Source organism: Mesoplodon mirus (assembly GCF_964341445.2).
Source record: "Mesoplodon mirus genome assembly, chromosome: 3".
NCBI classification, from domain to species: Eukaryota; Metazoa; Chordata; class Mammalia; order Artiodactyla; family Ziphiidae; genus Mesoplodon; species Mesoplodon mirus.
The window spans coordinates 4,471,738-4,497,608 of NC_138978.1; the positions used below are offsets into that span (position 1 = coordinate 4,471,738).

General features: G+C 62.8%; 1 protein-coding gene across 2 annotated transcripts in view; it reads left to right on the plus strand.

Annotated features, from left to right (window-relative positions):
* The first annotated feature begins 1,148 nt into the window (after positions 1-1,148).
* Positions 1,149-25,871, plus strand: part of ESPN (espin) — a 32,450-nt gene continuing 7,727 nt past the window's right edge. The window contains exons 1-9 of one of the 2 annotated variants that reach the window (XM_082615124.1): positions 1,149-1,931; positions 5,005-5,198; positions 16,219-16,405; positions 16,536-16,718; positions 16,867-16,998; positions 19,421-19,622; positions 20,590-20,861; positions 23,519-23,680; positions 23,771-23,966. In XM_082615124.1, coding sequence (XP_082471250.1) covers positions 1,638-1,931; positions 5,005-5,198; positions 16,219-16,405; positions 16,536-16,718; positions 16,867-16,998; positions 19,421-19,622; positions 20,590-20,861; positions 23,519-23,680; positions 23,771-23,966 — 1,822 coding nt within the window. In that variant the 5' untranslated portion in view covers positions 1,149-1,637. Of the gene's footprint in view, positions 1,932-5,004; positions 5,199-16,218; positions 16,406-16,535; positions 16,719-16,866; positions 16,999-19,420; positions 19,623-20,589; positions 20,862-23,518; positions 23,967-25,871 lie in introns of both variants that reach the window. The other variant, XM_082615123.1, reaches the window with a different exon arrangement.

The window sequence follows — 25,871 nt, forward strand, 5'->3', positions numbered from 1 at the left end:
CACTCAGGCCCAGAGGCTCCAGTTTAGGAGGGTGCCATGGAGCGCTGGAGCCCATTGCACGTGGCGCCACCTGGTGTTGGTCCCAGGGACTTGGATTCCCACTGTTCCTGGAAGCCGCTTCCCTCTAAGGCATTTCCAGCACCATCCTGTGCCTGTCCCGCTACCCGCTGGGTGAAACAGCCCAGTGCAGAGCCCTCATGGGGCTTCAGTGGGGAGGTGGGGGGTGACGGGGAGGGCGGGGAGGAAGGGCACAGGATGTTTCAAGGTTGCCGATGTGCTGACTGTGCTCCCACAGCTACACAGCCCCCATCTCCTAGCGGTTCTTCCTCCTGTCCAGCCTGCTGTGCCTCCCTCCAGCTCCCACGAAGGACTTCCGGCCAAGCAGGCAGGGTGGTTTGGCGCACGTGTGCTCTCCTGGCCCGCTGCCCTCCCAGGGCCATCCTGCCCCTTGGGGAGGGGTCTTGGCCCTGCTCTCCGGGCAACTGCTCTGGCGCACCTCCCCATTGCACCCCCAGCCCTTGCTTTCCCGTCTCTCTCCATTCGGCAGTCCCGGGCCCTCAAGCTCACTCCCCCACCTCAGACAGACAGCCAGCAGCAGCTCTGGGCACTCTCTGAGGCCAGGGTCTCTAGATCCGGAAACCAGAGCCCACGAGGCATTACTGTCCTTTTCCCCTTCTCTCCCTCCCTGCCTCGGGGAGGCTATGTGGGCAGTTCTTGGGGGTCTGGAGGAACGAGGAGGGCTGAAGGCACAGCACCCATGGCCACCTGCCAGGGCATAGACCCAGAGCCCCAAAGCCCCTGAGGGACTTCTTAGGCTTGTTCCTAGCGCATGGCCTTTGCCCTCGAAGTCTCCCATGCCTGGAATGCGCCTACGTACGCGCCTTTGAATAAAGCCCAGCCCACCGCACCTCCCCTTTCCCCGACTGCCCACGTAGCCCCTATAACTTACTAAGTCCCCGTTTTCCTGCTCTGATCACACTTGTCACTCTCTGGAACTGTGGTCATCGTTTGCTGGCTCGTGTCCCCAGCGCCTAGGAACTGGCACTGGGTGGATCAATCAGTTTGTCTGGGGGCTCTGCGCCCCCCCAGCGCCTGGACGGCTCTGATCACCGGGGTCTGCTTTTTTTTTTTTTTTTTTTAATATTTTGGCTGCACGGCTCGGCCTGTGGGATCTTAGTTCTCCGAGTAGGGATCGAACCCGCGGCCCATGCATTGGGAGCGCGGATTCTTGACCACTGGACCACCAAGGGAAGTCCCGGGGTCTGCTTTCTGACCGGAGGTAAATTTGGAGAGAAGTCCCTGGGCGCACCGCCTCTGTCGCCGGAGTCCGGCCCTCGGCGCTTCTGCGGCGGGCGGGCGGGGGACTCGGACCGCGGCGGGCGGGGCCGGGCGGAGGCGGCGCGGGGGGCGGGCCCGAGGCTTAGGCTGGGCGCCGCGGGGGCCCCCAGCCCCAGAGCTCGGCGGAGGCGGAGCGGAGCGGGCGAGGCAGTGCGGGCAGAAGCCGGGCCGGCAGCCGCTCCGCCTCCCCACTCTTAGGCCCCGACGGTCGCGCCGCGGGCTCCCCCGGTGCCCGAGGACAGACGCATGGCGCCCCGGGAGCCGCGCTGAGCCCAGGTCGCGGCGCCGCGGGCGGCACCATGGCCCTGGAGCAGACGCTTCAGGCGGCGCGCCAGGGCGACCTGGACGTGCTGAGGGCCCTGCACGCCGCCCGCCTGCTGGGGCCCTCGCTGCGCGACCCGCTGGACGCGCTGCCAGTGCACCACGCGGCCCGCGCCGGCAAGCTGCACTGTCTGCGCTTCCTAGTGGAGGAGGCCGGTCTGCCCGCCGCGGCCAGCGCGCGCAACGGCGCCACGCCGGCCCACGACGCCGCCGCCACCGGCCACCTCTGCTGCCTGAAGTGGCTGCTCTCTCAGGGCGGCTGCGGAGTGCAGGTGAGTCCGTGCCGCGCACGGGGCACCCGGGGGGGCTTCCTCCCCAGGAGAGAGTTCTGGTCTGGAGCCCTCGGGTTTTAAGGCGGGGGGTGGGCTTGGGAGCTCCCTCCAGAGGGCTTGGGGCGGGGTGGACTCCCCGGGTTGAGAGTACCCGGGCAGATGCCCTGGCAAGCCCTGGCCACCGCTTAGAAGAGCATCTGGGTGATAGGAAACCAGAATGGAATGGGGCTCAACTGGGATAGTATTTAAGCTGGGGGGTGGGGGAAACACAGTGATCCAGGGAGTCCCGGAGAGTGGGCAGGGGAGGGGAACAAAGGGCCTGGAGTCAGAAGCCCATGTCCTCCAGGATCAGGTCTGGGGAGTGGCAGGGGGCCGGGGTGGGGGTGGGGGGCGGTTTGCACAAAATCCTACAGCCCACCCCAGGCTGAGGTGCATGTGTCCCTAAGGCGAGGGGAGGGTGGAGGCTGGTAATGGGGGGGCCTTCCAGCTTCTTCAGCCCAGCCCGAGTCTTCCTGCCCTGAGACCCCAGTGGGTCTCATTCAATGACCACCAGGCTGATGTTAGCCAACCTGGCCTCTCCTAAGCTGGAGAAGGCAGCTCAGGCCCTCATGTGTAGCTCTCTTGCTCAATCCTGCTGGACATAGAGCATCCAGCAGGTTCTAGGCCTGGGGATTCAGGTGTACTCCTGATCTCTGGGAGCTGCCAGTGAACGGCAAACACACAGTCTAGAAAGTAAACCAGGTAACGCCAGGTACTGCTAGGCCACGTGGTGGGCAGCGACGGGAGCTGCGTGGGCAAGGTGGCCAGGGAAGGCCCCTCCGAGGAGTGACCTCTGAAGGGAGTCTTGGCTGATGGGAGGGAAGTGGCCAGGTGATGACCAGAGAATTCCAAGCCCAAGGATCAGGAAGTACAAAGCCCTGAGGGGGACACATCTTGTCCTGTAGCAGGGACGGCAGGGAGGCGAGCATGTTTGCAGTGGGGTGAGGGAGGGAGAAAACAGCAGGGCCAGGTCCCAGAGGGTCTCATAGGCTGGCGTTAGGAATTTGCACGATACTGTGGTTGTAGGGCAAAGCCAGTGGAGGGGGGAACAGAACTGATTTCCCACTTACAAGGACCACTGTGTCAACTGGATACAGGAGGAGAGGAAGGGGGGCCGACTCTGAGCTGGCTGGCTGTGTCCTGGTGGTGCCCAGACCCCATCCCCCCACCTCCGGGCCTCAGGATGGCCAGGCCTCCCATCCCACCCTTCCTGGGAGATGGCCCGTTCCCTTATCTCCGGGCTAGCTCTGTTATCAGGAGTTCCTGGCACATGGTCCCTGCCCACTCTTTTGGGAGGTGGCATGCCTCCCCGATCCCAGTGTCCGGCCTTGGCCAGAAGCCTCCCCAGCACAAGGAGCAGACGGCCTTGTGCCCAGCTTATCAAGTCTCCCGTCCTCTTGCCCCAGCGGGCTTGGGTGCTGGGGGCGAAGTGTGTGTGTAGGGGGAGGATGACCTAGATCCGGGGCCCTGCTCAGCTCAGGGAGATAAGCAGCTTTAGGGTGCGGGCCATAGCACGTGAGGCTCCTGGGGCCTACGTAGCTGTTGGAGCTTGGGGACAGGTCATAGGCCTGTGATTCTCTCCTTACTGCCACCCTCACCCAGAGGCTCAGAGCCATCAGGACCCCCTGGAGCCTCAGACCCACAGTCCCCAAGGCCAGCGGGAAGTGAGGGCCTTTCTCAAGCGCTGGGGCGCAGGGCATACTTCACTATGGGCCTGTCTGGGTCACCTCTAGCCAGCCTTGTCCCCTGGGCTCAGGAGGACAGACTGCACCTGTCTCTGGTCTTCCCCAGGCACTCCACACACACACAGGAGTCTCAGCATCGTCCTCCGCTTCCTCGGGACTGTTTTCTCTGCCTCCCCTTCCTCCCTGCCTCTGTTCTGGCCCAACAGCTGGTGTGTTGGCCCCCCACCCCATAGCCCCTAACTGTGACCTCCCCGTCGTGCCCCTGGGCCCCGTTCCGTCTGTCCCCTCTTTTCCCTGCATTTCTTAGAGGAGCTTCAGAGGTTCTCATGCTACTGAGATTCACCTTCCTTAAGCTCAGGGTCTCTCCAGCACCCCCTGCCTCGGCCACACCTGTTCCCATGGTGCCCTCTCTCTGGGTGGGGGCGGGGGTGGGCGTGCAGAGCAGCTTCCCTTCTGTGACCCTGGTAACCCATGCCCGCCTCCACGGCTGCCCCACCCCCTTCCCCATGCCCCTGCCCAGCTCCCTGCCCACCTCTCCGTCACCCCACCTGCTTGGTACTGGGAGCTCGTTCTGTTCTAGAAGCGATGCCCACTCTCCCAACCTCCCAGCCTCTGAGTCCAGCCTTCTGGGTGTGTGTCCGTCTTGGCCTGCAGGTCACATAAACAGCATTTGCCAACCCCCTCCCGCAAGAGACACACACACCTGGATGTTCACGGAAGACTCATTCAGCACTTCTGGGCCTAAACCATCGACCCGGCCCCTTTGGGGTGCCTGGGAGGGGTCTTGCCCAAGCCCTTCCCGGGGGCTGCCTCTATCCCACACGTACCACCACTGGCTGACTGCCCCGGCCCTGCCCACCAGTAGCCAGAGGCAAGGACATAGCCTGTTCGGGGCCGGGCTGGGAGCAGGGAGTCCGCTGGCGGTGGGGCAGTTCTCTGCACTGAGGCTGGGTCACTGGAGATGCGTCAACCCGGAGGCCTCTTCCCTTGTGAGACCTGGGGAGGAAGAGACAGGGGAGGCAGGGGTTGGGCGCAGGGGCTGCTCCCCTGACCCCTGACAGCAGGGCCCAACAGCCCACTCTTCCTGGTCCAGCGGTTCCTTCAGGTGTCCCCTGAGCACCTGGGTGACAGACAGGTGGTCCTGCTGGGGCGATGACAGGGTGCCCTGCAGGCCTCAGAAAGCCCAGCATGGATGGCACCGTGCTGCCGCTATGGACTGAGCTTCAAAGAGGGCCAGTTAGGTGCCCGAGGACAGAACTGCCCCAGTGGCCGGTGGGATGCAGGACGTGGTCTGAGCGAGGGATGGGAGCAGGGCCAGGCCTTAGGACTAACGGGCTCTTCTCCCACAGGACAGAGACAATTCTGGTGCCACAGTCCTGCATCTGGCTGCCCGCTTCGGCCACCCTGAGGTGGTGAACTGGCTGCTGCGTCATGGCGGTGGGGACCCCACCGTGGCCACAGACACAGGCGCCCTGCCTGTTCACTACGCCGCCGCCAAAGGAGACTTCCCCTCCCTGAGGCTTCTTGTCAGCCACCACCCTGAGTAAGGACCCTCCGCTTCAGGGGGCCTCTGGGTGGGGTGGGCCAGGGCTCCGGGGGGTGCCTGCAGTCGGCTGTGCCCCTCCAGCACACCAGGGGAATTAGTGCTTCTGGGCCATCCCCGTGGCCAGGGGCCTAGCCAGAGACAGCTCCCACCCAGGCTGAAAGTTCTCCCCTCCTGGTGGGCTGCCCACGGACACATGCCCCAGAGCCCTGCAAGCAGACACTCCCCCAGTACGAGCTGCACTTGAGCTGCAGCGGCTGTGCACGCAGACCCCTTGCTTATCTCCAGGATGCTTACAGCCTGCAGCAGGCGGCTCTCGGGCTCTGACCTGTGCTAATTTACAAGACTGTCCTAAGTGGTGCGTAGAGGTGAAGAGCATCTCCTGGACCCCCAGTCCAGAAGGAGGGGGAGGGCTTCCCTGGTGGCACAGTGGTTGAGAGTCCACTTGCCGATGCAGGGGACATGGGTTCGTGCCCCGGTCCGGGAAGATCCCACATGCCGCGGAGCGGCTGGGCCCGTGAGCCATGGCCGCTGAGCCTGCGCGTCCGGAGCCTGTGCTCCGCAATGGGAGAGGCCACAGCAGTGAGAGGCCCACGTACCGCCAAAAAAAAAAAAAAAAGAGGGGAAGCCACGTCAGTTATCCAGCAGCGATGGGAGACACCCCCTGCCAGACCCCCACCCTGCCTCCTGGGCCCTCAGCCCCCGCCTGTCAGAGGGCGCTTGTCCTCTCCTGTGGCCAGCAGCTCATTCCCACTCCCCAGGGAGATGTGGCTCCCGAACCTCCCCGGCCCTCGCCAGGCAAGTGGCTGGTCTGAGAACGTAGCTGAGCAGTGGGCTGGGCATGCCCCAGGGTGGGGTGGGGTGTGCAGAAGAATGGGGTTCACTGAAGAGCATGGTAGTCATGGAGATGGGGTACTGGGGGAGGGAGGGAGCCAGGTCTTAGGTGCACCCAGAGGGAGGCAGGGGTCCTGGGGGAAAGCCACCCAGACCCTGTCTGAGGTAGTGGGACATCAGTGGCCCTGGGGACCCAACAGAACGGGGCTCTGACTGGTGACCTTCGTCAGTTCAAGGGGGTACCTGGGACATAAGTGGAGACAGAGGACCCAGCCTCAGGAGGAGAGCAGTCACAAGGCGGGAGGGTCTGTCCTCACCCCTGGCTCCACTCCTAAGGGCGCCTGCCCGGCCACTGGGCACCAGGGAGCAGCAGGAGGCCAGCCTGGTCCCGTGGCCTGCTGGCAGGGTGGCTGCGTCTGGCAGCCCCTTGGGTGCAGGCATGCTGGGGTAGATACAGAGCAGCTGAAAGCCCCCAGGCCGGGACCAGGACGGCTGAGCCTGGCTCGTTCTTGCTAAGCAAGGGGTTCCCTGGTTTGATTCATGGGAGACCAGCCAGGGGTCTCCTCACAGCCATCCCTGCCAGAGGCCACTGGGCACCACTCTGGCGCACACCCTCTGCTCCTGGACAAGCTAAGGTCTGGGTCACACCAAAATCAGTAGGATTTCAAGGAGGAGGCCCCAAACACCCTCGAGTGCAAGCTCCCAACCTGCAGCCATCAGCACCCTGGGGGTCTGGTCCCAGACTCGACGTAGACTGCCCAGGTAGGGGCTAGGGCGCTGCCCCTGTGCATGTCCCCACCCCCCACCCAGGTGGTTCTGACACCACCCCCTCACTTATAACTTATCACGGAGGACACTGAGGCCCTAAGAGGAGAGAGACAGGCGGTGGTCATCCTCTCGCACCCGCCAGCCTCCCCCATCACGCATGATGGGCCCCAGGAAGTCAGGCTGGCGGCCGTGCCAACTCAGCTCCAATGGTGTGAACTGAGGGGGCTCTGCCTCGCCCCGGGAAGTGCTGGTGGGGGGCAGGGGTGAAGCCCCGGCCTGGCCCCTGAGCCCCTCCTCCCTGAGAAGTCGGGGGCCTAGGATGAGCCTCCATGGGCTGGGGTTCCAGCCTTAGGAAGGCTCTGGCTGTGCCAGGGACACCCTCGAAGGCTCAGGGTCCGGGGCACCCTGGTGCTCCCAGGCCAGGCTGTGGTGCTGGCTGTGATTGGGCCCTGGCGCCGACCCTGTGGCCAGGTGGCCTGGGCTGATGAGCCACCAGCCCCCCGTGAATCTCAGGGAAGCGGACAGGCCTGGGGCTCCATTCCCACAGTGACGACACGTGACCTGGCTGATAAGGAGGCACTTTTGTGTGATTGCCAGGCTGGGCTCAGGCAGGAGGGGGTGCTGGGAGTTGAGGTAGGGCCTGCTGGCGGGGGGCTTTGGGAGCCAGTGCCCACACCCTCACTCGGAGGTAGAGACTCCTGCCCCCCAAGGCTGGGGACCCCAGGGCTGGCAGCTGGGGAGGGGCAGAGGTGCAGGCTGCCCCAGGCCGCAGGGTGCAATCAGGGGACCCAGGCAGCCTAGCTTTAGAGGCCGCCATTGCCTCTAAAGCTCTCCTGAGCCTCCCTGGCCTGCTGTGAAACACTGTGAATTATTCACAAGGGCTCAGCTCTCCCTGGCGGCAGGTGATGGAGGGAGAGCTCCTACCGGTGGGAAACCCGATCCTGCCCGGGAGGCTGTGGGCAGCCATGAGCCACGGCCATGACAAGCTACAGAGGGGCAGGAGGGCTGGGTGGCCTCGGGGGAGGGCCCAGCTAATGCTGGGCTGCACCTTGGGGAATTAGAAAGGACTGCAGGAATGGCCTGTACCCACCCACCCCGCCTCCAGTCTCTCCCAGTCCACTGGGCAAGTCCTCCCAGAGGCAGAAGAATTGCCACCGTGACCTCAGGGGCTGCTGCCCCATGGGACCCTCCCTCTGAGCCCCATGGGGAAAAGAGTCCTTCTGCTAGAGGCACGGGGGCTGGCAGGAGCTGGGCTGGGGCTGTTTCAGGCCCTGGGTCTGAGGGAGGTAGAGTCAGGAGGGTCAGCCCTCCTGGCCAGGAGCGCTAGTGGCTGGTGGAGCACAGCCACGAGCCCACGTCCCCATTTGGGGCTCAGAAGGGACAAGGAGCAGGTAGCCCTCAGAGCTCCCGACCGTCCTGCCAGCAGGGTCCTGGGGCCCAGGAACCATCTCATGCTTCGACCATGTGCTTGCTGGGGGCCTCAGTAACCAGAGGGGAGCCCTGGGCTCATCTGGGACCCTTAGGCCTGAGCACTGAGGCTGGAGGGTTGGGGGCAGGGCTCCAGGCCTTTCCTTCCTCCTGGGGCCCCACCGTGGTCTACCAGTCATAGAGAGCTGGAAAACCAGTCTGCACAAAGGTTTCGGACCAGCTCCCACCTGCTGAATGTCTCCTAGGGCTCTGACACCAAGCAGTAGTCTGAGCCTCACCTGCTCCTAGGCAGTAGCTCTATAATCAGCCCATTTTACAGATTGACTCATCCAACTAATGTTTCTTGAGCACCTGCTCTGGGCCAGGCAATATTCCAAGTGTCAGGGATACATCGGTGAACCAGACAGACAAATGTCCCTGCTTCATGGTGCTGCAGATACCGAAATGGTGTCTCCGAGAGGCTAACTGACCACCCGGGGTCCCACCAGCTCCCTGTGTGGCCTTGGCCAAACTGCACCTCCTCCCTGGGTCTGTCTCCCACTCCTGGGCCAGGCGCTCACCTCTGAGGGCCTTTTCAGGTTCACCTGGGTGGCCCCCTTTCCTTCCTTAGTGCCAAGCTTCGTGGAGCCTGGCTGCTCCTGGGGCCCTGTCCAGCTGGAAGGGTTCAGGCAGCCCCTGCCTTGAACAGGAAACCTTAGCTGCTCACCTGTTAGGGAGCCCCAGGCCTATGGCTCAGCTCCCCTTTAGAAGGCCTGGGCCTGGGGCTGGCCTTCCCTGCCGGGCACTTGTTGGTGTTTGCTGAGGTCCCCTGGGCAGCAGGGCCTGGGGGGAGCTGTGCACACTGGCACACTGGGGACCCTGACCCAGGTGGAGGCTCTGAGAAAGGAGAGGCCTGGTGGAGTCACGAGAAGCCCCTCTCAGTGGGGACAGCCTTCACCTCCACCGGTAACTCATGGTCCAAGCCTGTCATGTCACTGGGGCCCCTGCTGGCCTCTCTGCCCTCCCCCTGCCCGCTTCCTGTCCAGCTGTGCCCACCTTGGAGACCGCAAGTCAGATCCCCGGACCGGCCCCAGGCTCCTCTCTCCCGGACAGGGCAAGCTGCTTCCTTACAGCAGCCCAGAGGCCCTCCTCGCTCTGGCACCCCCACACCTGACCTCCACGTCCTCTACTCTACCTCCTGGGCTTCCTTGCTGCTCCCGCCCTCCGACCTTTGGCCTTTGTACAGGCCATTCCCACTGCCTCACTCTCTTCCCCAAAGAGCCCACAGCCGCTCCCCCCTCCCCTTCAAGTCTTTGCTCCATCTCGGCTCCTCAGTAAGGCTGGCCCCAGGCCTCCTTCAGATCAGCACCTGCCCCAAGAAGACACACGCCCTCCCCCCCAGGCTTCCTCTCCCACCTTATTTCCCCGCACCCTCCTCATTACCTGGCATTACTTTCTGTGCATCTCAGCACATCCTCTTACCGTCTGTCTCCCCGGGTGATGAGAGCATCTCTTCTTCTCCCACATCCTGTATGCCCAGTGCCTGACACTCAGTAAATACTCACTGAAGGACTGAGGAGTCTGGGATCCCTGGGTCTTGTCCGGCCCTGCAAGCAGCTCGCTGCCCGTGACCTCAGACGGAACTCCCTTCTGGACCTCCCAGGGCCCGTCTGGCAAACGGACCAGCTGAGGCCACGTGCGAGGAGGCATCACAGAGCTCCGGGCCTGGCTGCCCATCTTGCTCACTCCCACATTGATCCACTCAACAACTAGCATCCACATGTACCCAAAGTGCCCGGCCCTGCTAGCGTTAGGGATGTAGTGAGTCCTCGCGACTTCATGGAGCCAACTTGGGGGGCTCCCAGGGGCAAAGAAGGAGCCAGGTCAAGAGCACGTGTACACGCAGAGACGTTCTTGCTTATTTCCCAGTGTGTCAGGGTGTGTCCGGCAGCCCTGGTGGAACCAAGCTTGAGAGGGCAGGTCTCCACTGTTTTCAAGCTCTGCCCCGCCCTGGTGTGTGGCAGCCTCGTGATATGTGTCCCTGGAATGCATGAAAAAAGTGCCAAGGCAATTCAAGAGGGACAAGTGCTATGAGGTGAAACGGGGTGTTCGTAGGAAGTGGTTGGGGGGTTTCTTTAAATTGAGGGGGTCCAGGGAGGCCCCACTGAGGAGGTGAGAGCTGAATGGGAGAGGACCAGCCGTGCCAAGACCTGGCCTGGGAGCGTTGCAGGTAGAACTGGCCAGGGCAGAGGCCTGAGGGGGCATCCTGCTTGGCTTCATCGCGAGCCAGGAGGGCCTGGAAGGCTGGGAGAATTGCAGACCAGTGAAGGCTTCTGGGGATATTCCAGGCTTGCTGATGGATTTTTTTTTTTTTTTTTTTTTTTTTTTGCGGTACGCGGGCCTCTCACCGTCATGGCCTCTCCCGTTGTGGAGCACAGGCTACGGACGCGCAGGCTCAGCAGCCACGGCTCACGGGCCCAGCCGCTCCGCGGCATGTGGGATCCTCCTGGACCAGGGCACGAACCCATGTCCCCTGCATCGGCAGGCGGACTCTCAACCACTGCGCCACCAGGGAAGCCCCTTGCTGATGGATTGGGTGTAAAGCTGGCTGTTCTAGAACCTTCCTCAAATCAGGGCTGCATTGCTTCACTGGGCCAGGCCTCATTTGGGTTCATTTCAAATAAGTCAGGAGGCGTGATTAGAGGATAAGAGAGGTAGAACCGCCAAAGGCTCGGAGTCTTTGTTCAGAGCGGACTCACCTCCCAGCCAGATCTAATCCTTGTGGAGATCATCCCCTACCAGACCTCCCTTGGGGCAGAAATGACTGCCAGTGGGGAGGGCCACTGGAAATGCTGTTCTCTGACCGGAGTCTGCTTCTGTGGGCAGATCATTCCTTGTTCCTAGTGGCAACGGTCACGGTAAGGTGGCACCAATCTTGGACGGAGATTTCTATCAAACGTTTACGAACATTCCATGTTTCTTTTGTGTCATCAGGGTGACTTGCTTAATAGTTACAGTTTGTCTATATCATCTTTGTTCCCAAGAGGAAGAAAAGTATCATTATGTGATGGTTGCTGGGGAGACTCAGACTTGTAAAGAACTCAAGGGTCAAGTGTTGCCAAAGACTCCTAGAGCTTGGACTCAGGGGAGGGTGGCCTGGTGTCCTTTACTGAAACGAGGACAGTAAGGGGGGAAGGTAGTTTGAGGGAGAGTGTGGAGAGGTTTGCTCCACGTAAAGGCAGGTAAAGGGGAATTTCCCTGGCAGGCCAGTGGTTAGGACTCCTTGCTTTCACTGCCAAGGGCGCAGGTCGATACCTGGTCGGGGAACTAAGACCTCGAAAGCTGCGTGGAATGGCCAGAAAGGTGGTTTTTTTTTTTTTTTTTTTTTTTTTTGCGGTACTCGGGCCTCTCACTGCTGTGGCCTCTCCCGCTGCGGAGCACAGGCTCCGGACGCGCAGGTTCAGCGGCCATGGCTCACGGGCCCAGCCGCTTCGCGGTATGTGGGATCTTCCCAGACCGGGGCACGAACCCGTGTCCCCTGCATCGGCAGGCGGTCTCTCAACCACTGCACCACCTGGGAAGCCCTAGAAAGTTTTTTTAATTAAAAAAAAAAAAGGCAAGTAAAATTCAAGAAGCTGCTCAATGCACAGATGGATGAGTGAGCTGTGAGCTGATGCAGGGGCCGCATGGACTCCAGGTCCAAGCTGGGGGGATGAGCAGCATTGGGAACAGGTGACCTTTAACCCTGGGAAGTAGATGACCTCACCAGGGGCAGAGTGTGTTTAGAAAGGAGGTCCTGGGGCACCCCAACATTTGCAGATTGGGCAAGGGTCGAGGGCCCATCAAGGGAGGCTGAGAAGGCCCGGTGTGTGCTTGTCCGCAGCCAAGAGGAGCAGGTGTTCGGTGGGGTCAGGGGCGCCTGTTAGCGCGTGGCCACGTCAGTCGAGGCCGGTAGCGTGGAGGTGACGGCGTTGAGGCCCAAGGGATGGGTGAGGGGGCTGGCGGGTCAGGCTGCGGCAGCGGTACCAGGAAGCCAAGCCCTGCCTTCTCTGGGAGGAACTTTGCAATTTTCAAAGATTCCTCTTCTGTCTCTCACAAGAGGCTTGGAGAGGCAACAGTTGTGATGCCCATTTGCCATATGTGGAAACTGAGGCTGGGGGCGGCTAGAGAACGCCCCGGGGCCCTGCACGGTGAGCCACAGAGTTGGGGTGGTGGGTGGAGGCCAGGGCCAAGGGCAGGGGCTGGGGCTGGACCGGTCACCCATGGCGCCACTATGGCTAGAACTCGATGGGTTGGAGCCGGGCGGGTCCTGAGGCCAGAGGTCTCCCGAGACCCCATCCCTCTGCTCTAGGCAGCCACTCTCTGCAGCAGAAATGCTGCCCGGCCTGACCCGTGCTTGTTGGGGCCTGGACACCCCAGGTCAGCAGTGCTCCCACAGAGGCACAGGGAGGAGGGATCCTAAAATACAGCGACGGCACCAGGCCTTGCTGAGGGCTCTGCAAGCATGTCTCAGTGACGATCCTTATCCCCTTATCGTGGACGGCTTTGTGAACAGAGATGGGAGGCAAGACACCACTTGCGGGTGGCACACACGCCAGGTCCTCACACCGAGTCCCCCTCTGCCTCTCAAGTGATCCTAGCCCTCTGTGCCTCAGTTTCCTCATCTGTAAAAGGGGAACGATGCTGACACCTACCGGGTAAGGTCTTTAGGAGGACTAGATAGAGACCATGTGTACTTCGCGCGTCCCAGTGCTTGGCACAGAGCCGTTTGTTCAGTAGATGGTACCCACTGTCACTGTTATCCGTTACTGTCACCTCTACTACTATGTAAATTCACTCTCTCTCCATCTAAATTCATTAATTTAAAGACTAGTGTTGGGAATTGCTTGGCGGTCCAGTGGTTAGGACTTGGCGCTTTCACAGCCAGGGCCCGGGTTCAATCCCTGGTCTGGGAACGAGGATCCCACAAGCGCCGCAAAAAAAAAAGAAAAAAAAAGGACGAAATTCACCAATTTACCTTGTTCCTGTGCTCATCCATATATATGTATATATATATATATGTTTTTTATCTTTTGGACACGCTGCACAGCATATGGGATCTTAGTTCCCCAGCCAGGGATTGAACCTGCACTCCCTGCATTGGAAGCATGGAGTCTTAACCACTGGACCGCCAAGCAAGTCCCTCCTCCATATTTTTGGAGTTTACCCCAGTGTGTATGAGGGTGCCCATTCTTCTTGCCTCCAGGTGACACAGAAGAAAGGAACAAGACCAGGACCCCCTTTCCCACCCCGGCTCATCAGTGAATCTGCCCCATATTCTGGGGTCTCCCAGGCTGGGGTCTGTGACTCCCGTATGGGTTACTGAGCGCTCACTCCGTACCAGGGACGCCAGCTGGGGTTGTCAGCCAGTGGGCTGGCAGGAGGCTGTGAGCACAACTTCCCCCTCCTGCTCAGTTCCTGCTCTGTGCCAGCTTATCAGACCTTCTGAGCCCTCCTCAGGCTGGCTGGGCACCCGTGGGTCATGGATCCCAGCCAGGCGGGGTGGACTGGGAGAACAGGGCTGCCGGCAGATCCGGCGCCCTGAGCTGTGTACACTGCTTCATGCCTCCCCCGAGGCAGCCCGGTGGGCCCTGGGCGGGGGCCCCTCCAGTCTCCAAGCCCCAGGACCCCAGCACTCGCTGTGCCTTGGTTACCGGGTGAATAATTCAGGCCATCGAGTGTCGGTCATGAAATATTAAACGGGCCGTTCCTGACGCACCAGCTTGTGAAAGTGGGAGGGGGGCAGTGCTGGCACCGGGGCGTGGAGGCCGGTGGCTGAGAGCCAGCGCGTTCCTGAGGTGCGGCGTGTGGGCGCGACCCTGTCTGCTGCTGTGCGCTGTGCTTGGCGCACCACTGCGCCCCCGACACGGGTGGGGTAGTGGCAGGCAGCCGGGCACCGTCCCAGACTCGGTGTCAGCCCCGAAGTGGCCGCTCTGTGCCTGAGGAGGGGCTGTTCCCACGTCAGGAGGACGGAGAGAGCTGGGGCCGCGTGCCTGGTGGGCGCTGCAAGCCGCCTGGGGTCAGGGGTCAGGCAAGTGGACAGGGATGGGGTTTTAGGGACAGGGAGAAGTCAGACGGGAGGGTCCGAGGGGTGCGTGAGAGCGAGGGGCCGAGTCGTGGGTGGCCGACAAGAGGGTGGGTGAGGGGGCAGATGGAGGAGGAGTGGGTGGCCTGGTGCCCACGTTACTGTACACGCGGCTGGCACTTAGATGAGGGAGGGAGGGAGGGCGTGGATGGTGGGGGTGGAGTGTGTGATCGAGGCCGTGAGCAAATAGATGGGAGAGGCGGGTGGGTGGGAGGATATGAAGTCGGACGAAGAACTGCGCTTCCTGGGGCCCAGAGGGCTGATCCAGCCCAGAGGGACTCAGCTCCGACTCCCCACCCCGCACCCGCTGTGTCCCAGACCCGCTGCGAGCTCCTCTGCCTGGGCCTAGATTGTGGCTCCACCTAGTGTCTGGAACTGGTAACTGCACCCTGGCATCCACACCCATTGCGAAGTCAGAAACTGAGGCTAAGCCAGTGGCAGGGACAGCTTCCCTATTTCCCAGCAGCACTCTACTTCATGGGACTGACTCCCCAGTTAGGACCCTTCTGTGGGAGCTGGGGAGCAGGGACGAGGGGCAGTGACAGCTGCAAGCTAGGCCCGAGGGAAGGCTGAGGGAGTGAAGACATGGAATGGCCCTTCCCCCAATCTCTCTCCTCGCTCCCTTCGTTCCTGCTGTGCGTCCGGGCCTGCATCCCACAGACGGATTGTGCTCAAATGCCACTTACCAGGGGCCTCCCTGGTGGCGCAGTGGTTGAGAGTCCGCCTGCCGATGCAGGGGATACGGGTTCGTGCCCCGGTCTGGGAGGATCCCATATGCCGCGGAGCGGCTGGGCCCGTGAGCCATGGCCGCTGGGCCTGCGCATCCGGAGCCTGTGCTCCGCAACGGGGGAGGCCACAACAGTGAGAGGCCCGCATACCGCAAAAAAAAAAAAAAAAAAAAAAAAGCCACTTACCAGCTGTGCGACCTTGGGCAAGTCACAGCCCCTGAGCCTCAATTGCCCCACTGCAAAATGGGGAGGACAGGAGGACCTAAGTTAGGACATGCAGTGAGGACCTGCGTGCTAGTGTCCTAGCGCATGGGAGGTGCTCAGTGGACGGCGGCACCTGTCGTGTTGCCAGGCTGATGACAACCACAACCAGAATATTCCACTGAATTTTAATTCCAGATAAACAACAAATGATCGTGTAGTATATGCACATCCCATGCCACCGTGGGGGTAGACTTACACTAGACAATTATTTGTTGTTTATCTGAAATTCAGATTGTAACTGGGCATCCTGTGTTTTATCTGGTGACACTACCACTCTGCCTTCTGGGAATTCAGTCTTCTGGGGGAGGCAGAGGCCAAAATAAGTTATGATCGAGCATGACAGGTGGCCCATGGCGTGAGCCAGGGGCCGTATGAGGCACAGAGGTGGGAAAGGCCTGTTCTGCTGGAGAAATCAGGGCAGGCCTCATGAAGGAGGGATCTGTACCGAGTCTTCCAAGAGAGACGGGAAGGGCATTCCAGACAGAGGGGGACACGATCAAAGGCACAGAAGTCCGACAGCAGGTGTGAGGACTCACACTGGGTGAAAAGTGTGGCTGAAAAGGTAGGGGGAGGCCAGGTCACCACATCCCTGTAGACCTTGGTAAAAAGGTGGGCTATTTACTGAGGGCAGAGACTAGCTCAGTCAGATGTGCACTGCAGAAAGAAGGCTGCCGGGGGGAGGTGGGGAGCAAGCCAGAGGCCCCGCCCCCCCACCCAGGGAGGCTGGCACAAGACTGAGTCCAGAGGGAGTTGGGCAGCCGGGCCCAGCCACTAGGTTTTTCTCCAACCCACACTCCCAGCCCTCCAGAGCTCCCCGGGAGCGGGCGAGGGGCGAAGAAAGCTCTGGAGGGGGACGGGCACTGAGAGCCCACGGTGGGTGCTGCGTCTTCCGCAGGGGAGTGAATGCCCAAACCAAGAACGGTGCCACGCCCCTGTACCTGGCGTGCCAGGAGGGCCACCTGGAGGTGACGCAGTACCTGGTGCAGGAGTGCGGCGCGGACCCGCACCTGAGCGCCCACGACGGCATGACCCCGCTGCACGCCGCGGCGCAGATGGGCCACAGCCCGGTCATCGTGTGGCTGGTGAGCTCGGGCACAGGTCGGGGTTGGGGCTCGGGAGAGGCGGGGCCTGTACGGGACGGGGGCGGGGCCAAGAGGGGCCTGGCGCCCAGCCCCCGCCCCTCTGTGCTCCGTCCCCTCCCCGCCCCCCCAGGTGAGCTGCACCGACGTGAGCCTGTCGGAGCAGGACAAGGACGGCGCCACGGCCATGCATTTCGCGGCGAGCCGCGGTCACGCCAAAGTGCTCAGCTGGCTCCTGCTGCACGGCGGCGAGATCTCGGCCGACCTGTGGGGCGGGACCCCGCTGCATGACGCCGCCGAGAACGGGGAGCTGGAGGTGAGGGCGGGCCGGGGGCGTGGCCGGGAGGCCGGGCGAGCGCGGGAGGGGCGGGCGCCCTCTGCTGGCGCCGCGCTCTCAGCACAGCGCTGCCCCGGCGCCGCGGTCCTGGCTGTCGGCCGGGGGTCCTCACTGCGCGCCCCTGCAGTGCTGCCAGATCCTGGTAGTAAACGGCGCGGAGCTGGACGTCCGCGACCGCGACGGGTACACGGCCGCCGACCTCGCGGACTACAACGGCCACAGCCACTGCACCCGCTACCTGCGCACCGTGGAGAACCTGGTACGCCCCGGGCGCTGCTCCCCCGAGCTACTGCATTCCCCCCACAGCTTGCCCCCACCTCCCCGCAGGGGTAGGTGTTGTTACCCTTTTTACCACGGAGGAAGCTGAGGTTCAGGGAAGTGAAGCCCTTTGCCCGGGGTCACACGAGTAAGTGCCCTATACCACTACCCCACATGACCTCTCAGGCCAGAACCACTGACCATTGGGGAGTGAGGGTGTGTGGGCAGAAATATCGAGGGAAGGAGGACCAGCCTCGTCCTGATGAGAACCAAGGCTCGGAGAAACAACGACCCTTACACACCAGTGGGAACAGTAAAGTGCATTCACCTGCCCACAGGTATTAATTAGCTCATTTAACTCTCACCACCACACTCTGAGGTAGGGAGTGCTCGTATCCCCATTTCACAGGTTAGTAAACTGAGTCTTGGGGAGACCCAATCACCCAATCATTAAATGGTGGAACCCTGGTGTCCGGGCCTGGAGCTACCTCTCTTCACCACTACTCTGTATGTTTGCTCACTGCGTGGCTACTTCATAATTGAAAACCTGTGTTAGTCTTTTCAAATTATTTTATTGTGGTTACAAAGCCATGAAGGAACCCACTGGGACTTGAGCGCAGATGTGGGTGGCTCCCAGTCCTGGGCTCTGGCTCCTCTGGTGCAACATCTGCTTTGGCGCAGGAGGGAGGAAAGAGGGCTGGCTTCACAGGCATCTTCAGAAGGGGGGCAGCCTGGACACGAGAGGGGCTGCGGAATGAGGCTGGAGGAGAGAAGGCCGATGGCCCCGTGCCCAGAGCATTGTCTGCCCTGTCGTCGAGCCTATGGGGGCACCCTGGTTCTGGGGACTCCAGAGCACAGCAAGGCCCAGGGGTCAGAGATGGCATCTGGTCCCAAGGAAGAACTCCCCCCCAGAAAGGGCCATCCGGAGAGAGTAGTGGTCCACAGAGCTCTGGCGCCCCCTGATGGAAGCTTTAGCTGCAGGCAATGAGCAAACAAGCACCATTCCTTGAATTCTGACCCCAGTAAGGTACCCTGCCTAGTGCTTTACGATGTAATCTCAGTTCATCTTTACGGTGAATTAATACTAACAGTTGACACATATGGCGTTTACTGGCTACCATGCCCTGGCACTTCACTAACTTTTAAAATCTTTGTTATAACACAATGGGGCAGGCAGTACTGTTATACCCATTTACAGATGAAGAAACTCAGGTACAGACAGAAAGGACAAGTGGTGGAAACGTCATGTAGCTAGTAAGTGGAGGAGATGAAATTTGAAGCCATCCCCCCAGGCTGCAATGCCTTTGCCCCTAACCTCTGTCAGGGCTGGGCAAGTACCCACTGCAGCCAGCCAAGGAAAGAGCATGTTCAGTGTGCCCCCCCCAAGCCCAGCTCCTATGGCTCCCCTTGGCTCAGGGGTTAGGCAGCAGGGCCTGGCTCCCCCAAACTGGGTGGAGTGTGGAGGACCTGGCCCCCTCACAAGGCGGGCCCAGCTGCGGCAGTGACAGATCCAAGCCATGGAGGATAGTGGCCCAGAAAAGGCAAACACTCCCGCAGAGCCCCTAATTACGGGGCCAATGAGCGTGGCCGCTGAGCCGTTACCTGGTGCCAGGCCTGCCTCCCGTTCCTGGGGGACCTGTGACACTTCTCAGGCAGGGAGGAGCCGGCCTGGGCAGGAGGCAGCAAGCAAGCGAGCAGCAGCCTTGCCGGCAGCAGGGCCAGCATGGGCAACGTAAGCATGGCCCCCACCCCAGCCCGCTCCCAGGAGGGAGGGTCAGGCCTGTGGGCAGGGGAGAGGCAGTGGTGGGGGATGGCTGAGCTCAGGTTGCCCCCCCCCCCAGCTCAGCTGGGCCACCCCAGGCCCCATCCTTTCCCCAAAGGCCCCATCAGGAGACAGGGGCTAGGCTCGTGTTGGGATTTGCCCCAGTCCGGCAAGGAGAGACAGGGTGGTTGCTGGCCAGGTCGGGAGATCAGTCTTTCCTGCAAGTTGCAGGTGCCGTGCACCCCTCCGCTATCCCCAGCTGCTGCAAGTGTTCCCACCCGCTGCAGCGGCGCCTGTGCCTCCTCGCCACGCTGGAGCCTGACCCTCTGCCCATTGATGAGAAAGGAGTAAGGCTGGTGCTGTGGCCGCCCTCGCTTGGGGTCCAGCCTAGCGTCCTCTCTCTCTTCTGTTAGCCTCTCAACCCCCCTGAGCAGAGACCAGCCAGGGCTGGGAGTTTCCCAGGAATCCGTGGTCCTGCCGCTGGAGGGCTAGGTTTGAATCTTAGCCTGGGAAGAACCTGAGAGATGATGGGGAAGGGAGCCCAGAAAGGGAAGTGGCTTGACCGAGGTCACACAGCGAGGGTGTGCCCGAGCAGGACCCTGGCCCAGGGTGTGCTGGTCTTTGGAGCGGGGTTGCCCTCATAGCCCCCTCTCCCGCTTAGAGCGTGGAGCACCGTGTGCTGTCACGGGATCCATCCGCTGACCTGGAGACCAAGCAGCCTGACTCGGGCATGTCCTCACCCAACACCACCATGTCGGTCCAGCCACCGAACTTTGACCTCAGCTCGCCCACCAGCACCCTCTCCAACTACGAGTCCTGCCCCTCCAGCCACTCCAGCATGAAGGGCCGGCGCCCCCCGCATGGTGAGTGGGCCTGGGAAGAGGGGGGAGGGAGAGCAAACTGGAGCCAGACCACTGCGCCCTGAGGACCATCCCTGGGCCCACTCTGCCCGCAGCTGACACTGGAGGCTGCCCAGGTCGCCAGGAGGGCTGGTTCTGGTGAGGACAGGTGACACGCTTGTGGGTGTCCATCACAGACATGCCTGTACATCCACAGGTACCCTCCCACCAACAAAAGCCGCAGGCAGCCCACGTGCAATTCAGTATCCTCACTCACACATACACAAAATGTTCCCCAGACGTTACACACACCTACCCACACTCGAGTGCACACCTACACATGTGTACACAGCATACAGGTATGAATGCACAACCACACGTACAGAACCATACAGACACCTACGCTACATGTGCGCACTCATGCACCCCAGGTCCACAGACCAGTGCAAACACATTCATAAGTACAAAGAAGCACGTACACACATTCACAAACATACACGAATGCACACTCAGGCAGAAGCCAGGCACACGTGTTCACACATGCTGACCCCGCCCTGAGCTTAGGTGTCTGTCCACCTGCGATGCCTGCTTTACGCCGCCAGGTGGTGGCCTGCAGAGCTGCTGGGGCCCCCTGCAAAGATGCAGTGTGGCCGTCTGTACTCGCGCCGCCTGCCCGGCCACATCTGCCCCGAGGAGCCACCCTTCCACCCTCCAGGTGGCTGTGCTCTGCAGCCCTGTCTTGGAGCCCGCAGCCCCCTGCCAGTTCCCCTCAAACCTGAGCACAGGCCTTTCCCCAGCGAGTGCAGGGCTGCAGGTGGGCAGGGCCAGGGTGAGGGTGGGCCCGGCCCTGCGGGGCCCACAGTGGGGCCGTGTCAGGCTGCACCCGGAGCCTGCCTACTCCCGTGGCAGGTCGTTTCCGGGCAGGAGGGGGTCTTGGGCCTGGGGGCAGCCTCTTTGCAAACTCCCAAACCCAGCCTTCCCTCTGTCCCAGGGCTTCCCAGCACGAGAGCTGCCGACATACAGAGCTACATGGACATGCTGAGCCCAGACCCGGGCCTGCCCCGGAGCCGGATGGAGAGACCCAAAGCACCACCGCCACCACCCAGCTTCCCTCCACCGCTCTCACCCCCAGGCACCCGGCTGCCCCCACCCCCGCCGGGCTACCCAGCTCCCAAGCCCCCTGCGGGGCTACAAGCAGCTGACATCTACACGCAGACGAAGAACAAACTCCGCCATGTGGAGACCGAGGCCTTCAAGAAGGAGGTAGTGAACCCTCCCCAACCTGCCTGCCCTCCGGCCCCGGGAGTGGGCTGATAGGGGGGCAGCAGAGGCCAACAAGTGGCCCGGCTCGTGGGTACAGGGCGGGCGGCGGGGGCGGGGGGAGGTGGTCCCCGGTCCAATGGCCTGTTCAGGAGTCAAAGCTTCCGGTCAGCCCCATGGCGGCTCAGGACTGAGCACTGGGGACAGAGAGATGAGGAAGACAAAGCCAGCACCGTTTGGGGAGTTGGGGGGCAGGGCGGGGGGAAGGAACATATACCCAGATAGCCATGCCTCTCCGGGAGCTGGGTCCTCACCACCTCTTGCACGGAGTGGCAGGGAGCTCATGGAATCGGCAGAGAATACGTGCAGACTGCCTCTCCAGAGGCATACACGTGCCCAGCTCCGGGCTCAGGTGGAGAAAGGGTCCCAAGGGAGTGTCTTCCAGGTGGGAGATGCAGGCAGTGTGAAGGTGAGGGCTGGGAGGAGGAGGGTGGAGGCAAGGGGAGGGAGCACCCGCAGGGCTCAGCACCCTCTCAGCATTGGGGGCTGGACGCGGGGGCAACATGGAGGCTGGCTCCCCGGTTTGGGGCTTCAGCTCCCCGGTGGGTAGACAAGCCAGTCCTGAGATGGGAGCCCTCGGGAGAAGCAAGCTTGTAAGAAGGGGCCGAATGCGGTGCGGGCACTTTGAGTGTGGGGTGCCCGGATGCAGGGCCTGTAGGGTCCTGGCTGAGGCTCTGGAGCAGGGGACAGGGCAGAGGGCTGGTCTGCACAGCCCTGAGAGTCCTGGGCAAGGAGGCCCAGAGGGAGCCCTGGGGTTCCAGCCAAGAGGACAGAGGGAGGCTGGTCTGAGGCCCCAGGCGGCTGAGTGTGGGACAGCGGATAGAGCCCCCCAGGGTCCTGTGGGAACCCTGACCTTGTAGTTCTCTCTCGAGCCCAAGGCGAGCTGCTCCAGGGCCAAGCTCAGTAAACAGTTCCCACAGGTGACCCACATCGCAGGGCCACCGGCTGGGGGAAGGGGAGGACACAGCTCCACTGCAAGTCTTCTTGCTGCCTCAGACCAGGCTCTCACTGGGTTCCTCTTTCATCTCCAGAAGGTGAAGGCGGCCCAGGAGAGGCCTGCAGGGGGCCTAGGGCCAGCGGACTTTGCAGGCCAGGCGTGTGGGCCCTAACCCAAGCCGCAGGACAGGCGGCCCGGCCTGCGGCCCCTCCCCTGAGCCAGAACACCAGGACTGCGAGGTCCCGTGCCTCTCCCGTTGTGTGCGTGCCCGGCGGCAGGCGCTGGGCCGCTCCACAAGGGCCCTTTGTGTGCCCCGCGCCCCCCCCCCCACTCCCTGGCTTTTTCCGGACCGCGGGCAGGCAGGATCAGGGTCGCGGCGTCCGCGCCTCGGGGCTGCAGGGGGCGCCGAGGGGGCAGGCTGGCCCAGAAAACAAATCCCGCGGTGTCGCGTTTCTTTGCAACGTGAGCCCGGCCGGGTGGGGCTTGGAGGGTCCGGGGCCACCGTGGGGACGCTCGGACTGGGGGTGGGGCAGGGGACAGCCCCTGCCAGGTGACTTGGCCTTTGGCCCCTGCGCCTCCTGTCTTTCTTCCCGGGCTGGGCTTAGTGGAGGGCCGATGCGACGGAGTGGGCTGCCTGCGCTGTCACCCGAGCCCGGCCTGCCGCCCCTGAAACCCGAGGCTTGGGCGCGGGTGTCGGTGTCCCTTACGCAGCCGGCGATGGTTTCCAGATGCGGGAGGGAAAGGGCGGGGGCGTGACCCGGAACCCGGGGGGCCAGACGTGGGGGGCTCCGCTGCCCGTGGTGAGGCCCAAATTCTGTCTCTGGCGGATGGAGGGGGTGAGTGGGGGGATGAAGCCTGGGGTGCTCAGCCCAGGACGGAGGGAGAGAGGCGCAGGGGGGCGGGGCCACATCTGGCCTGCGGGGTAGGCGCGGCGCAGCAGCCAGGTGTTGGCGGAGCAGTGGGCGCCCCCGTGGCATTCCCGACTGCTGGGGGTTTCGGCCCGGGATTGGCAGGCCCTGGGTGATGTCAGGCCGACAGAGCTCTCAGGCGCTCATAGGCGCGGGCGGGCGGGCTGGGCTGTAACCTGAGAGGAAGGATCAGGTAGCGCAGGTGTCGAGTCCATGCCGCCCCCGCTGCCAGGTGCACAGCGGGGGCCACCGGCACGGTCGCAGGTAGGAGCAGCCCCAGGCCGGGGCCGGGTGGCTGAGGGCCCTGGGCAAGCAGTGGACTTCCTCGGGGCGGAACTCCCGCAAGAGAGGGTTGCGCGAAGCCTTGGTTTCGCGTGGGACCGTCTGGTCGCCGGGCGTGGGGGACGGCTGAGGCCTTCGCGCTGCCTCAGCTGGGAGCTACCCCCTTCTCCAGCTCCCCCTGGCGTTTGGGCTGGGCCACCCCGCCCCTCGGCCCGCCCCTTCTAGCCACAGTGGGGGCCCCTGCGCCCCTTGGCCCGCGCCCAGAACCCCTCCCTGTGGGGCCGGCCGAGAGTGCCCTTTCACCGAGGCCCGCAGAACCCTCGCCCCATCCCCGCTCTGAGAACAGGAGGGTCTGGGACCGCGGCTGGCCACGAGCCCCCGGAAGGTTAAGAGCTGGGGAGGGCGGGGAGAGGGATGTGGGAGGCGGAAGGGACAAGTGTCCGAAGCTCACTCCGCCCGCTGTCTTCCCGCAGCTGAGCTCCCGCGACGGCCGCAACGGGCTGCGGAGGCAGGACTCCAGCCGCAAGCCCCGCGCCTTCAGCAAGCAGCCCAGCACGGGGGACTACTACCGCCAGCTGGGCCGCTACCCCGGGGAGCCGCTGGCCGCGCGCCCGGGCATGGCGCACAGCGAGGAGGTGCGTGCACGCCAGCCCGCACCCGCCGGCCGCCCGGGACCCGGCCGGGCCGCCCGCGTCTCACTCGCTGGCCCCTCCGCTCCCCCGCAGGCGGCGCTGCTCCCCGGGAACCACGTGCACAACGGCTGCGGCGCGGACCCCAAGACGTCCAGGGAGCTGCCCCCGCCGCCCCCGCCGCCGCCGCCCCTGCCCGAGGCCCTGAGCTCGCCGCCGCCCGCTCCTCCTCTGCCCTTCGAGGGCTCTGGCCCTGGCTGCGGGCAGCGTCGCTCCTCCTCGTCTACTGGCAGTGAGTAGGGGCGGCTTGAGGGGTGGGGGGCGGCGCTAGCCCTGAAGGGGGAGGGAAGCCAAGACCCCCTCCTCCCCCCCCCACCGCCCCGGGCAGCTGCCACTGCCCTGGTGCTTCCTCTTTTCCTCTTTGATCTTTCTGCAGCCCCACCCCAATGAGGACTTGACCCTAAGGGGAGGCTTGGAGTTGCTTTAGGTCCTGCCAGAGCAGGACTGGGCTGTGTGGCCCTGGGACAAGTCCCCTTCCCTCTCTGGCCCTGCCTTCCACCCAGTAGGGAAGGCCCCCCAGCTCTGGTGGCTGCTGTTTCTCATGAGCTGCTGGTGCTAGAGGGAAGCGCAGAGAAGTAGAATTAGCTTCAAGGAGGCAGGGTTGCTGGCCAGCCTTCTTCCTGCCCCACATCTATCCTGAGTCACTCTTCCGTTCCTGGCTGCTTTCTCTTGTTCTCCCAAGCTAGCTTCAGCTCAGGGCCTGGCTATAGGGTCAAGGCCAGTAACCCATCATACTCTGCCCTGTCCCTCCTGGTGAATCCCCGAGCATCCTTTTTTAAGAGCTAGACTGGTGACCAGGATTCCTGGGCTTCTCTTCTGAAATGCGGGACAGTCTCCTGCATGCCAGGGCTCCTGGAAGGCCCAGGAGGTGGTATCTGGGTGCTGATGCTTCCACTCCAGCCTGGCAGGGGGTGGCCGAGCTGCCTTCCTCACCCAGCCACTCGGTTCGCGGACCATGCTTAGTGGTAGCGTCCAAAGCTTCATTTCCCTGACTAGGGATGCAAGGCTGCAGTAGCGTCCAGGGTAGGGCCAGCCTGGGCTCCTTGGGGTACCTATGGAGCCGCAGCCCCTGCAGACCACAGCCTATGGTAGCATGTCCACCGTCAGCTGAGCCTCCAGAAAGGCCCCCAACTTTGAGGTCAGTGTCTTCCCTTGGCAGCCTGGAGCAAGGCTGAAACTAGGAACAGAAGAAAAATAGACTCTGGGCTTCTCCAGACACCCCTTCGCAGCAGAGCCTGGGCTGGGTGCCCTATCCCATCCCGATGCCAAGATTGAGGCCCTTGCTAGGGGGGCCAGGGCCAATGGCAGCCCAGCCCAGCCCTCAGGGGCACCAACAAAGCTGGGAACTGAGCGGACCACCCTTGTGGAGCCCCAGAGCAGCCTGAGCCAGGGTCAGACGGACCGGGAAGTTCCTCCTCTCACCACCACCCCCCCCCCGCCCCGCCCGCCCCGCGCGCATCTCCCCTCCTCCTGCCCTCCCTGGCCCTCTCTTGCTGTCCGTGATGTCCTAGCCTCACCCCAGCCCCCTCCCTCTCCTAACTTCGCTGTCACTTCTCTCCTCTCGGGCCCTAGAAGTGAGAGTGCTGAGACACAGGAAGAGTGAGTAGCTGCATGCGCGGCTCCTTGAGGCGCGGGGGCGGGGCACAGGGCACGCTCAGGAAAAGCCAGGCTGACAGGCTGGGGTCTTGAGGAAAGGACGGGACCAGGGGCCGGCAGGCAAGGGATCCTGGACACTACAGGTTCTACCCGCATTCTGTGCCGGGCAGACGGTTTTGCCTAAAGAAATCAGCCCGCAGCCGGCGCCCACCGGCACTTTTCCCTTTTTCCCCTCCCACTACCGCGCTCTGGGATCCCCAGCCCGGGGAACCCAGAAGCTGTTGACCCCCTTTTTCCCCCTCACCCAGCCCTGACCCCTTCCTCAGTCTCTAAAGACAACCCTCCCCCAACTCCATTCACCTCCGCCGGCCTAGTCGGAAAATGCAAACTCCGCGCCGTGCATTTGCATGTCGTCCGCCTGGCCCCTCGTCCTGAGTGCCCCCACCCTATATCCTTAGTAAGGTCTCGGCTTTCCCGGGTCCACCAGAGCTGCGCTGCGCTTTGCCATAAGGGTGCTCCGTCTGGGCTTGCAACCAGTGCG